The sequence below is a fragment of the Salvelinus fontinalis genome, chromosome 14, assembly GCF_029448725.1.
Source record: "Salvelinus fontinalis isolate EN_2023a chromosome 14, ASM2944872v1, whole genome shotgun sequence".
In the NCBI taxonomy this organism is placed as follows: Eukaryota; Metazoa; Chordata; class Actinopteri; order Salmoniformes; family Salmonidae; genus Salvelinus; species Salvelinus fontinalis.
This window is the reverse complement of record NC_074678.1, coordinates 14,086,487-14,102,048: the sequence shown is the minus strand read 5'-3', so window position 1 is coordinate 14,102,048 and position 15,562 is coordinate 14,086,487. Positions and strand designations below refer to the sequence as shown.

At 44.1% G+C, this 15,562-nt stretch overlaps 1 protein-coding gene across 2 annotated transcripts in view; it reads left to right on the top strand.

Moving 5' to 3' along the window:
- Positions 1 to 15,562, top strand: part of si:ch211-191a24.3 (tensin-3) — a 103,170-nt gene that overhangs the window by 27,247 nt on the left and 60,361 nt on the right. Inside the window, exons 6-12 of one of the 2 annotated variants that reach the window (XM_055943987.1) lie at positions 78 to 161; positions 408 to 520; positions 650 to 710; positions 2,056 to 2,131; positions 2,279 to 2,408; positions 2,758 to 2,823; positions 10,604 to 10,708. In XM_055943987.1, coding sequence (XP_055799962.1) covers positions 78 to 161; positions 408 to 520; positions 650 to 710; positions 2,056 to 2,131; positions 2,279 to 2,408; positions 2,758 to 2,823; positions 10,604 to 10,708 — 635 coding nt within the window. The remainder of the gene's footprint in view (positions 1 to 77; positions 162 to 407; positions 521 to 649; positions 711 to 2,055; positions 2,132 to 2,278; positions 2,409 to 2,757; positions 2,824 to 10,603; positions 10,709 to 15,562) is intronic. The other variant, XM_055943988.1, reaches the window with a different exon arrangement.

The following is a 15,562-nucleotide window of genomic DNA, read 5'->3' as shown; positions in this document are numbered from 1 at the left end:
ACCTGCGTCTAGACTGAATGTGTGTGTCCTCCTCAGTGCAGACCTGGGTCTAGACTGAATGTGTGTGTCCTCCTCAGTGCAGACCTGGGTCTAGACCACTTTGCCATGAGAAGGTTCTACAACGACAAAGTATCTTCCCTGATGAATCCCTCGCAGAAACGGTAAGTAACCACCCCACACAAAGCAAATTTGATTGGTTAACATCAAGTTCACAGAAGCTCCTCTGCACAACAGATGAATATAGTTCGAAGGTCAACTGTCTGGTCATCAGTGAGCTTCAGATGTTGCCTTCTGGCTGAGGGCTTCCTGGTTCTGATATTTGACCTGATTTCACAGCGGTCAGGTGTCAGACTTGGGAGGTCAATCACTTGACATACAGTCTCTCTCTCCCCCCCCTCTCTCTCTAGGTATGTGTGGATGTTCAGCAGTCTGCTGAGGGGAGTTATGAACATGGATCACTCTCCTCTCTTCCTCCTTTGTGTGGTTCTTCACGGCGTGCCCAACGTCAATTCTGAGGGAGGTTAGAAACACCCATACAATCACTATACTACACCTCTCACGTCACAGTGATACACACTGTTCTCAGATTTACATTTTATGGTGCACTACTGAATTAGCGATGTATATTTCCTGTTTGTGTTGTCTGCAGGATGTCGTCTGTTCCTGAGAGTGTACCAGAGCCTGCAGGTCGTCTGCACTTCAGCAGTCTAGTGAGATACCATACTCATTCACAATTCATTTGGATGTTCCTGATAGTCCATCTGTAGATGCTCTACAGATGGTCATAGTATCAACAAACTATCTGTTGAAAAGCAACTATTTGCTATGGTTACAGTTACACTCTTAGAAAAAAAGGTGCTATCTAAAACCTAAAAGGGTTCCTTAGCTGTCCCCATAGAACACTTTGAAGAACCCCTTTTGAGTTCCATGTAGAACCCTTTACACAGAGGAACCCAAAATAGTTCTACCTGGAACCAAAAACGAACCTATGGCAGCGGGGACACCATTTATTTACACTAGAATTTCTGGCGACCAAATTTTTTGCCCAAATCTACTGACACAACCTTAAAATCTGTACATTTTGATTTTTACATGAAAAAACAACCTTCAATTCATTGTATTTTCATTTCTTATCAAAATGGAAAGAAACCAATAAATACATTTACCAATACATTTTTTTCCCAAATGATCTTCCTCAAACACTGTATATTGTCCAATAGAATCATCTGTTCTCTTATTTTTTTGCTCCTAAAAATACAATTAAAAAGCATAATAATAATTGGTGACCCCACTGCAATTCCCTGCGACCCCGACTTTGAATACCACTGTTGTAAGGGTGCGTGCTGGTGGCAAGGAAGTCAGGCGCAGGAGACCGAACTTGCTATAAACGGAGCAGTTTAATAAGCGTTCGAAAACCAAAATATACAAAATAATACAAGTGGGTACAAACCCCGTCGCACACCAGAACATAACTTGCACAATGCTTACAAACAAACAATCACCGACAAGACATGAGGGGGAACAAAGGGTTAAATACACAACATGTAATTGATGGGATTGGAACCAGGCGTGATACAAGACAAGACAAAACCAATGGAAAATGAAAAGAGGATCAGCGATGGCTAGAAAGTCGGTGACTTCGACCGCCGAACGAACAAGGAGAGGGACCAACTTCGGCGGAAGTCGTGACAACTGTCCTACGGGGACCGCTGCAGAACCCTTTAAAAAAAAATGTGGGGTTAGGTTTAGAATAAGGGTAAGGGTTAATGTTAGGGTTAGGGTTAGTAAATATTACTGATAGTCTGTTGTAGATAGTCTGTAGAGTATCAGCATTGCTTGCTGTTTGGGGTTTTAGGCTGAGTTTCTGTACAGCACTTTGTGACTTCTGCTGATTGATAAAGATGGACTATGGAAATATAGTGTTACCATGGTAATAATGTATGAAAATGTATCCACTCACTGTAAGTCACTCTGCATAAGAGTGTCTGCTAAATGACTCAAATTTAAATGCAAATGTGCGTTTACTTTGTCTGTGTGTTTTAATACCTTTCACAGTCACGTGCGAGCAGTACAGACAGACAGGGTTTACTTTGTAATGCAACCAGCTCAACTGCTGAAGGGAGACATAATGGTAGGTATAATCACACTCATATACAGTACCTGCACTTTTAAAATCCGGAATTGAATGGAATGTAATACAAAGCTCAGTGGTGTGACTGTATGAACCTTATAGACAACCAGGTGAGGTAACTGTCTGTGTGTGCTGTCTGTGGTTCAGGTGGTGTGTTATAATAAAAACCACCAGACAGCCAGCCGAGAGGTCATCTTCAGGCTCCAGTTTCACACTGGCATTATCCACGGTCGCCCCCTGCTTTTCCCCAAGGAAGACCTTGACACAGCTTATATAGGTACAGTAGTAGGCCTACTGGGAAGCCTAATGCAATGAATGACCTACTCTCTCTCTCTCTCTCTCTCTCTCTCTCTCTTTCCCTCTCTCTCTCTCTCTCTCTCTCTCTCTCTCTCCCTCTCTCTCTCTCTCTCTCTCTCTCTCTCTCTCTCTCTCTCTTTCCCTCTCTCTCGCTCTCTCTCTCTCTCTCTTTCATCTTTCTCTTTCGCTCTGTGTAAATATTGTCACAGGCTAACCTTGGTCTAATCACCAGGTGATGAGTGCAGGCGCTAAAATACAGTTGAAAGCCAACGCATGCAGGTAGACATGCACACATAGAGATGGATGATCAACTTCCCTCCCTTTTCCAGATCCCAGGTTTCCAGACGATGGGAAAGTTGAGTTGGTGTTCTCTGAAAATCCTGAGAAGATGCCAGGTAATTCCCGGCCGTCATCGTTGTTAGGCATAATCCTAATCTCCCCTTCAAACCACCATTGGTCCAACGAACACACACCTGGACCACCAACACAGCTGGTGTGGCTGACTAACAGCCCCTGCCAACCCCCTCACCCTACAGTCACACATCCTGTGTGGGACTATTTAAAAGTTCCAATTCGTCACGATGCATGAGTGATGCGAACTGTTTTTGACACGTTGAGGTAATGTCCAGACTTAGATAAAGTTGGGGGATGTTCCCATTTATTGAATAAAATAATAATATGACAGATTAAACCTGATGATTTACCATGGTGGTGACGATTTGTGGTTGAGTAATCTGGGTTAAAGGCAACCTTGTGAATAGCTGTAAAAACCATGTGAATCTCCTGTTCACCCTACTACCTGGTTACCTGTGATCTTATACACCTGAGCCATCACCTGACCTACCACCTGACCCATAACCTCAGTGAGACTGCTCTCTAGTGGTGAGAACTGACAGCCCAAAACAGACAAAACTAGACAAACACAAACCCTATCAAAATGGCTCTTATATATCTTGTCAGCTGCCGTCACAGCCATTCACCCTGCAGTCACACATCCTGTCAGCTGCTGTCACAAAAGAACAGAGCAGAACAGAGCAGAGCAGAGCAGAACAGAACAGAGCAGAGCAGAGCAGAGCAGAACAGAACAGAGCAGAGCAGAGCAAAACAGAACAGAGCAGAACAGAGCAGAGCAGAGCAGAACAGAGCAGAACAGAGCAGAACAGAACAGAGCAGAACAGAGCAGAACAGAGCAGAGCAGAGCAAAACAGAACAGAGCAGAACAGAGCAGAACAGAGCAGAGCAGAGCAGAGCAGAACAGAGCAGAGCAGAGCAAAACAGAACAGAGCAGAACAGAGCAGAACAGAGCAGAGCAGAACAGAGCAGAGCAAAACAGAGCAAAACAGAACAGAGCAGAACAGAGCAGAACAGAGCAGAGCAGAGCAGAGCAGAGCATACAAATATCATGACTCACTATCAAATCAAAACCAATCCTTCTGAGACCACCACATCAGATTTGTTCACCTGTTCAGTTAGTCTGAACAGACACAGAAATGGCTGTTTCATAATATGCGTGTGTGAGCAGAAATTGTGCAAAAAGATTTGACCAAAGCAATCAGCACACTGCAGAGACGGAATGGCTAACTGTAACACACACTCCTCTGTAACACACACTGCAGAGACGGAATGGCTAACTGTAACACACACTCCTCTGTAACACACACTGCTCTGTAACACACACTCCTCTGTAGCACACACTCCCCTGTAACACACACTCCTCTGTAACACACACTGCTCTGTAACACACACTCCTCTGTAACACACACTCCTCTGTAACACACACTGCTCTGTAACACACACTGCTCTGTAACACACACTGCTCTGTAACACACACTGCTCTGTAACACACACTGCTCTGTAACACACACTCCTCTGTAACACACACTCCTCTGTAACACACACTGCTCTGTAACACACACTGCTCTGTAACACACACTGCTCTGTAACACACACTGCTCTGTAACACACACTCCTCTGTAACACACACACACTCCTCTGTAACACACACACACTCCTCTGTAACACACACACACACTCCTCTGTAACACACACTGCTCTGTAACACACACTCCTCTGTAACACTCACTCCTCTGTAAAACACACTGCTCTGTAACACGCACTGCTCTGTAACACACACTCCTCTGTAACACACACTCCTCTATAACACACACTTCTCTATAACACACACTGCTCTATAACACACACGGCTCTGTAACACACACTCCTCTGTAACACTCACTCCTCTGTAACACACACTGCTCTGTAACACACACTGCTCTGTAACACACACTTCTCTGTAACACACACACACTCCTCTGTAACACACACTCCTCTGTAACACACACTGCTCTGTAACACACACTGCTCTGTAACACACACACACTCCCCTGTAACACACACTCCTCTGTAACACACACTCCTCTGTAACACACACTGCTCTGTAACACACACTCCTCTGTAACACACACTCCTCTGTAACACACACTCCTCTGTAACACACACTGCTCTGTAACACACACTGCTCTGTAACACACACTGCTCTGTAACACACACTGCTCTGTAACACACACTCCTCTAACACACACACACTCCTCTGTAACACACACACACTCCTCTGTAACACACACACACACTCCTCTGTAACACACACTGCTCTGTAACACACACTCCTCTGTAACACTCACTCCTCTGTAACACACACTGCTCTGTAACACGCACTGCTCTGTAACACACACTCCTCTGTAACACACACTCCTCTATAACACACACTCCTCTATAACACACACTGCTCTATAACACACACTGCTCTGTAACACTCACTCCTCTGTAACACACACTGCTCTGTAACACGCACTGCTCTGTAACACACACTCCTCTGTAACACACACTCCTCTATAACACACACTCCTCTATAACACACACTGCTCTATAACACACACTCCTCTGTAACACACACTCCTCTGTAACACACACTGCTCTGTAACACACACTGCTCTGTAACACACACACACTCCTCTGTAACACACACTGCTCTATAACACACACTGCTCTGTAACACACACTGCTCTGTAACACACACTCCTCTGTAACACACACTCCTCTGTAACACACACATACTCCTCTGTAACACACACACACACTCCTCTGTAACACACACTTCTCTGTAACACACACTCCTCTGTAACACACACTCCCCTGTAACACACACTCCCCTGTAACACACACTCCTCTGTAACACACACTGCTCTGTAACACACACTGCTCTGTAACACACACTGCTCTGTAACACACACTGCTCTGTAACACACACTCCTCTGTAACACACACTCCTCTGTAACACACACTGCTCTGTAACACACACTGCTCTGTAACACACACTCCTCTGTAACACATACACACTCCTCTGTAACACACACTGCTCTGTAACACATACACACTGCTCTGTAACACACACTGCTCTGTAACACACACTGCTCTGTAACACACACTGCTCTGTAACACACACTGCTCTGTAACACACACTGTTCTGTAACACACACTGTTCTGTAACACACACTCCTCTGTAACACACACTGCTCTGTAACACACACTGCTCTGTAACACACACTGCTCTGTAACACACACTGCTCTGTAACACAAACTGTTCTGTAACACACACTCCTCTAACACACACTCCTCTGTAACACCCACTGCTCTGTAACACACACTGCTCTGTAACACACACACACACTCCTCTGTAACACACACTCCTCTGTAACACACACTCCTCTGTAACACACACTGCTCTGTAACACACACTGCTCTGTAACACACACTGCTCTGTAACACACACTCCTCTGTAACACACACACACTCCTCTGTAACACACACACACTCTTCTGTAACACACCACACACTCCTCTGTAACACACACTGCTCTGTAACACACACTCCTCTGTAACACTCACTCCTCTGTAACACACACTGCTCTGTAACACGCACTGCTCTGTAACACACACTCCTCTGTAACACACACTCCTCTATAACACACACTCCTCTATAACACACACTGCTCTATAACACACACTGCTCTGTAACACACACTCCTCTGTAACACTCACTCCTCTGTAACACACACTGCTCTGTAACACGCACTGCTCTGTAACACACACTCCTCTGTAACACACACTCCTCTATAACACACACTCCTCTATAACACACACTGCTCTGTAACACACACACACTCCTCTGTAACACACACTGCTCTATAACACACACTGCTCTGTAACACACACTGCTCTGTAACACACACTCCTCTGTAACACACACTCCTCTGTAACACACACACACACTCCTCTGTAACACACACACACTCCTCTGTAACACACACACACTCCTCTGTAACACACACACACTCCTCTGTAACACACACTTCTCTGTAACACACACTCCTCTGTATCACACACTCCTCTGTAACACACACTCCCCTGTAACACACACTCCTCTGTAACACACACTGCTCTGTAACACACACTGCTCTGTAACACACACTCCTCTGTAACACACACTGCTCTGTAACACACACTGCTCTGTAACACACACTGCTCTGTAACACACACTGCTCTGTAACACACACTGCTCTGTAACACACACTGCTCTGTAACACACACTGCTCTGTAACACACACTGTTCTGGAACACACACTCCTCTGTAACACACACTCCTCTGTAACACACACTCCTCTGTAACACACACTCCTCTGTAACACACACTGCTCTGTAACACACACTGCTCTGTAACACACACTCCTCTGTGACACACACTGCTCTGTAACACACACTGCTCTGTAACACACACTCCTCTGTAACACACACTGCTCTGTAACACACACTGTTCTCGAACACACACTCCTCTGTAACACACACTCCTCTGTAACACACACTGCTCTGTAACACACACTGCTCTGTAACACACACTGCTCTGTAACACACACTGCTCTGTAACACACACTCCTCTGTAACACACACACACTCCTCTGTAACACACACACACTCTTCTGTAACACACCACACACTCCTCTGTAACACACACTGCTCTGTAACACACACTCCTCTGTAACACTCACTCCTCTGTAACACACGCTGCTCTGTAACACGCACTGCTCTGTAACACACACTCCTCTGTAACACACACTCCTCTATAACACACACTCCTCTATAACACACACTGCTCTATAACACACACTGCTCTGTAACACACACTCCTCTGTAACACTCACTCCTCTGTAACACACACTGCTCTGTAACACGCACTGCTCTGTAACACACACTCCTCTGTAACACACACTCCTCTATAACACACACTCCTCTATAACACACACTGCTCTGTAACACACACACACTCCTCTGTAACACACACTGCTCTATAACACACACTGCTCTGTAACACACACTGCTCTGTAACACACACTCCTCTGTAACACACACTCCTCTGTAACACACACACACACTCCTCTGTAACACACACACACTCCTCTGTAACACACACACACTCCTCTGTAACACACACACACTCCTCTGTAACACACACTTCTCTGTAACACACACTCCTCTGTAACACACACTCCTCTGTAACACACACTCCCCTGTAACAGACACTCCTCTGTAACACACACTGCTCTGTAACACACACTGCTCTGTAACACACACTCCTCTGTAACACACACTGCTCTGTAACACACACTGCTCTGTAACACACACTGCTCTGTAACACACACTGCTCTGTAACACACACTGCTCTGTAACACACACTGCTCTGTAACACACACTCCTCTGTAACACACACTGCTCTGTAACACACACTGTTCTGGAACACACACTCCTCTGTAACACACACTCCTCTGTAACACACACTCCTCTGTAACACACACTCCTCTGTAACACACACTGCTCTGTAACACACACTGCTCTGTAACACACACTCCTCTGTAACACACACTGCTCTGTAACACACACTCCTCTAACACACACTCCTCTGTAACACACACTGCTCTGTAACACACACTGCTCTGTAACACACACACACACTCCTCTGTAACACACAATGCTCTGTAACACACACTGCTCTGTAACACACACACACTCCTCTGTAACACACACTGCTCTGTAACACACACTGCTCTGTAACACACACTCCTCTGTAGCACACACTCCTCTGTAACACACACTGCTCTGTAACACACACTGCTCTGTAACACACACTCCTCTGTAACACACACTGCTCTGTAACACACACTGCTCTGTAACACACTGCTCTGTAACACACACACACTCCTCTGTAACACACACTCCTCTGTAACACACACTCCTCTGTAACACACACTGCTCTGTAACACACACTCCTCTGTAACACACACTGCTATGTAACACACACTGCTCTATAACACACACTCCTCTGTAACACACACTGCTCTGTAACACACACTCCTCTGTAACACACACTTCTCTGTAACACACACTGCTCTGTAACACACACTCCTCTGTAACAAACACTCCTCTGTAACACACACTGCTCTGTAACACACACTGCTCTGTAACACACACTGCTCTGTAACACACTCCTCTGTAACACACACACACTCCTCTGTAACACACACTGCTCCACTCAACAGGAAACAATAAATTCTCTTATCACACACACATCACCCAGGAATGCAGATCCCAGATACAGGCAAAGAAACAGACAGAGCAGAACTGCTCCTCTGTAACACATACACACTCCTCTGTAACACACACTGCTCTGTAACACATACACACTGCTCTGTAACACACACTGCTCTGTAACACACACTGCTCTGTAACACACACTGCTCTGTAACACACACTCCTCTGTAACACACACTGCTCTGTAACACACACTGTTCTGTAACACACACTCCTCTGTAACACACACTCCTCTGTAACACACACTCCTCTGTAACACACACTCCTCTGTAACACACACTGCTCTGTAACACACACTCCTCTGTAACACACACTCCTCTGTAACACACACTGCTCTGTAACACACACTCCTCTAACACACACTCCTCTGTAACACACACTGCTCTGTAACACACACTGCTCTGTAACACACACACACACTCCTCTGTAACACACACTGCTCTGTAACACACACTGCTCTGTAACACACACTCCTCTGTAACACACACTGCTCTGTAACACACACTGCTCTGTAACACACACTCCTCTGTAACACACACTCCTCTGTAACACACACTGCTCTGTAACACACACTGCTCTGTAACACACACTCCTCTGTAACACACACTGCTCTGTAACACACACTCCTCTGTAACACACACTCCTCTGTAACACACACTGCTCTGTAACACACTGCTCTGTAACACACACACACTCCTCTGTAACACACACTCCTCTGTAACACACACTCCTCTGTAACACACACTGCTCTGTAACACACACTCCTCTGTAACACACACTCCTCTGTAACACACACTCCTCTGTAACACACACTGCTCTATAACACACACTCCTCTGTAACACACACTGCTCTGTAACACACACTCCTCTGTAACACACACTTCTCTGTAACACACACTGCTCTGTAACACACACTCCTCTGTAACAAACACTCCTCTGTAACACACACTGCTCTGTAACACACACTGCTCTGTAACACACACTGCTCTGTAACACACTCCTCTGTAACACACACACACTCCTCTGTAACACACACTGCTCCACTCAACAGGAAACAATAAATTCTCTTATCACACACACATCACCCAGGAATGCAGATCCCAGATACAGGCAAAGAAACAGACAGAGCAGAACTGCACAGAGCTCAGGATTCAACCATCCATACACATAAACACACCTCCACTTTGCTCACTCACATACTCAATCTCACACACAAGCACGTGTGCACACAAACTCACACAAAAAATTGGAAAGAATTCATATTTTCCAAATTTTCTACAATATTTTTGAAGTAAATAAACCAAAATGGTCCTCTCCAGGGATCAGCTGATGTTGTTACAGAATATATGAGTGTTCCTTGACAATGCTGGACTGTTGTGCAACAAACCCATGACTGAGATTGTCTCTGTCTTCTTCAGTCTCTCTCTCTCTCTCTCTCTCTGTTTATTTCTCTCTATATGGTTGTTGTCATCTGAAGGCAGTGGTCACTGGCAAAACGGACCCTCTGTCATCGTGGACTACGATACCTGGGACCCCCTGGTTCGACGGGACTCCTATGAGTACATCTCTCCAGAAGGACTAGGTATTGTAACATCTCTCCTGAAGGACTAGGTATTGTAACATCTCTCCAGAAGGACTAGGTATTGTATCATCTCTCCAGAAGGACTAGGTATTGTAACATCTCTCCTGAAGGACTAGGTATTGTAACATCTCTCCTGAAGGACTAGGTATTGTAACATCTCTCCTGAAGGACTAGGTATTGTAACATCTCTCCTGAAGGACTAGGTATTGTAACATCTCTCCTGAAGGACTAGGTATTGTAACATCTCTCCTGAAGGACTAGGTATTGTAACATCTCTCCAGAAGGACTAGGTATTGTAACATCTCTCCTGAAGGACTAGGTATTGTAACATCTCTCCAGAAGGACTAGGTATTGTAACATCTCTCCTGAAGGACTAGGTATTGTAACATCTCTCCAGAAGGACTAGGTATTGTAACATCTCTCCTGAAGGACTAGGTATTGTAACATTTCTCCAGAAGGACTAGGTATTGTAACATCTCTCCTGAAGGACTAGGTATTGTAACATCTCTCCAGAAGGACTAGGTATTGTAACATCTCTCCTGAAGGACTAGGTATTATAACATCTCTCCTGAAGGACTAGGTATTGTATCATCTCTCCTGAAGGACTAGGTATTGTAACATCTCTCCTGAAGGACTAGGTATTGTAACATCTCTCCAGAAGGACTAGGTATTGTAACATCTCTCCTGAAGGACTAGGTATTGTAACATCTCTCCTGAAGGACTAGGTATTGTAACATCTCTCCTGAAGGACTAGGTATTGTAACATCTCTCCAGAAGGACTAGGTATTGTGACATCTCTCCAGAAGGACTAGTTATTGTAACATCTCTCCTGAAGGACTAGGTATTGTAACATCTCTCCTGAAGGACTAGGTATTGTAACATCTCTCCAGAAGGACTAGGTATTGTAACATCTCTCCTGAAGGACTAGTTATTGTAACATCTCTCCTGAAGGACTAGGTATTGTAACATCTCTCCAGAAGGACTAGGTATTGTAACATCTCTCCTGAAGGACTAGGTATTGTAACATCTCTCCAGAAGGACTAGGTATTGTAACATCTCTCCTGAAGGACTAGGTATTGTAACATCTCTCCTGAAGGACTAGGTATTGTAACACTCTCTCCTGAAGGACTAGGTATTGTAACATCTCTCCAGAAGGACTAGGTATTGTAACATCTCTCCTGAAGGACTAGGTATTGTAACATTTCTCCAGAAGGACTAGGTATTGTAACATCTCTCCTGAAGGACTAGGTATTGTAACATCTCTCCAGAAGGACTAGGTATTGTAACATCTCTCCTGAAGGACTAGGTATTATAACATCTCTCCTGAAGGACTAGGTAATGTATCATCTCTCCAGAAGGACTAGGTATTGTAACATCTCTCCTGAAGGACTAGGTATTGCAACATCTCTCCAGAAGGACTAGGTATTGTAACATCTCTCCTGAAGGACTAGGTATTGTAACATCTCTCCTGAAGGACTAGGTATTGTAACATCTCTCCTGAAGGACTAGGTATTGTAACATCTCTCCTGAAGGACTAGGTATTGTAACATCTCTCCAGAAGGACTAGGTATTGTAACATCTCTCCTGAAGGACTAGGTATTGTAACATCTCTCCAGAAGGACTAGGTATTGTAACATCTCTCCTGAAGGACTAGGTATTATAACATCTCTCCTGAAGGACTAGGTAATGTATCATCTCTCCAGAAGGACTAGGTATTGTAACATCTCTCCTGAAGGACTAGGTATTGTAACATCTCTCCAGAAGGACTAGGTATTGTAACATCTCTCCTGAAGGACTAGGTATTGTAACATCTCTCCTGAAGGACTAGGTATTGTAACATCTCTCCTGAAGGACTAGGTATTGTAACATCTCTCCAGAAGGACTAGGTATTGTAACATCTCTCCAGAAGGACTAGTTATTGTAACATCTCTTCTGAAGGACTAGGTATTGTAACATCTCTCCTGAAGGACTAGGTATTGTAACATCTCTCCAGAAGGACTAGGTATTGTAACATCTCTCCTGAAGGACTAGTTATTGTAACATCTCTCCTGAAGGACTAGGTATTGTAACATCTCTCCAGAAGGACTAGGTATTGTAACATCTCTCCTGAAGGACTAGGTATTGTAACATCTCTCCAGAAGGACTAGGTATTGTAACATCTCTCCTGAAGGACTAGGTATTGTAACATCTCTCCTGAAGGACTAGGTATTGTAACATCTCTCCTGAAGGACTAGGTATTGTAACATCTCTCCTGAAGAACTAGTTATTGTATCATCTCTCCTGAAGGACTAGGTATTGTAACATCTCTCCAGAAGGACTAGGTATTGTAACATCTCTCCTGAAGGACTAGGTATTGTAACATCTCTCCAGAAGGACTAGGTATTGTAACATCTCTCCTGAAGGACTAGGTATTGTAACATCTCTCCAGAAGGACTAGGTATTATAACATCTCTCCTGAAGGACTAGGTATTGTAACATCTCTCCTGAAGGACTAGGTATTGTAACATCTCTCCTGAAGGACTAGGTATTGTAACATCTCTCCAGAAGTACTAGGTATTGTAACATCTCTCCAGAAGGACTAGGTATTGTAACATCTCTCCAGAAGGACTAGGTATTGTAACATCTCTCCAGAAGGACTAGGTATTGTAACATCTCTCCTGAAGGACTAGGTATTGTAACATCTCTCCAGAAGGACTAGGTATTGTAACATCTCTCCTGAAGGACTAGGTATTGTAACATCTCTCCAGAAGGACTAGGTATTGTAACATCTCTCCAGAAGGACTAGGTATTGTAACATCTCTCCAGAAGGACTAGGTATTGTAACATCTCTCCAGAAGGACTAGGTATTGTAACATCTCTCCTGAAGGACTAGGTATTGTAACATCTCTCCAGAAGGACTAGGTATTGTACATCTCTCCAGAAGGACTAGGTATTGTAACATCTCTCCTGAAGGACTAGGTATTGTAACATCTCTCCTGAATGACTAGGTATTGTAACATCTCTCCTGAAGGACTAGGTATTGTAACATCTCTCCTGAAGGACTAGGTATTGTACATCTCTCCTGAAGGACTAGGTATTGTAACATCTCTCCTGAAGGACTAGGTATTGTACATCTCTCCAGAAGGACTAGGTATTGTAACATCTCTCCTGAAGAACTAGTTATTGTATCATCTCTCCTGAAGGACTAGGTATTGTAACATCTCTCCAGATGGACTAGGTATTGTAACATCTCTCCAGAAGGACTAGGTATTGTAACATCTCTCCTGAAGGACTAGGTATTGTAACATCTCTCCAGAAGGACTAGGTATTGTAACATCTCTCCTGAAGGACTAGGTATTGTACATCTCTCCAGAAGGACTAGGTATTGTAACATCTCTCCTGAAGGACTAGGTATTGTAACATCTCTCCTGAAGGACTAGGTATTGTAACATCTCTCCTGAAGGACTAGGTATTGTAACATCTCTCCTGAAGGACTAGGTATTGTAACATCTCTCCTGAAGGACTAGGTATTGTAACATCTCTCCAGAAGGACTAGGTAGTGTAACATCTCTCCAGAAGGACTAGGTATTGTAACATCTCTCCTGAAGGACTAGGTATTGTAACATCTCTCCTGAAGGACTAGGTATTGTAACATCTCTCCAGAAGGACTAGGTATTGTTACATCTCTCCAGAAGGACTAGGTATTGTAACATCTCTCCTGAAGGACTATGTATTGTAACATCTCTCCAGAAGGACTAGGTATGTTAACATCTCTCCTGAAGGACTAGGTATTGTAACATCTCTCCTGAAGGACTAGGTATTGTAACATCTCTCCAGAAGGACAAGGTATTGTAACATCTCTCCAGAAGGACTAGGTATTGTAACATCTCTCCTGAAGGACTAGGTATTGTAACATCTCTCCTGAAGGACTAGGTATTGTAACATCTCTCCAGAAGGACTAGGTATTGTAACATCTCTCCAGAAGGACTAGGTATTGTAACATCTCTCCTGAAGGACTAGGTATTGTAACATCTCTCCAGAAGGACTAGGTATTGTAACATCTCTCCAGAAGGACTAGGTATTGTAACATCTCTCCAGAAGGACGAGGTATTGTAACATCTCTCCAGAAGGACAAGGTATTGTAACATCTATCCAGAAGGACTAGTTATTGTATCATCTCTCCTGAAGGACAAGGTATTGTAACATCTCTCCAGAAGGACTAGGTATTGTAACATCTCTCCTGAAGGACTAGGTATTGTAACATCTCTCCTGAAGGACTAGGTATTGTAACATCTCTCCAGAAGGACTAGGTATTGTAACATCTCTCCAGAAGGACTAGGTATTGTAACATCTCTCCTGAAGGACTAGGTATTGTAACATCTCTCCTGAAGGACTAGGTATTGTAACATCTCTCCTGAAGGACTAGGTATTGTAACATCTCTCCAGAAGGACTAGGTATTGTAACATCTCTCCAGAAGGACTAGGTATTGTAACATCTCTCCTGAAGGACTAGGTATTGTAACATCTCTCCTGAAGGACTAGGTATTGTAACATCTCTCCAGAAGGACTAGGTATTGTAACATCTCTCCTGAAGGACTAGGTATTGTAACATCTCTCCAGAAGGACTAGGTATTGTAACATCTCTCCTGAAGGACTAGGTATTGTAACATATCTCCAGAAGGACTAGGTATTGTAACATATCTCCTGAAGGACTAGGTATTGTAACATCTCTCCAGAAGGACTAGGTATTGTAACATCTCTCCTGAAGGACTAGGTATTGTAACATCTCTCCTGAAGGACTAGGTATTGTAACATCTCTCCTGAAGGACTAGGTATTGTAACATCTCTACTGAAGGACTAGGTATTGTAACATCT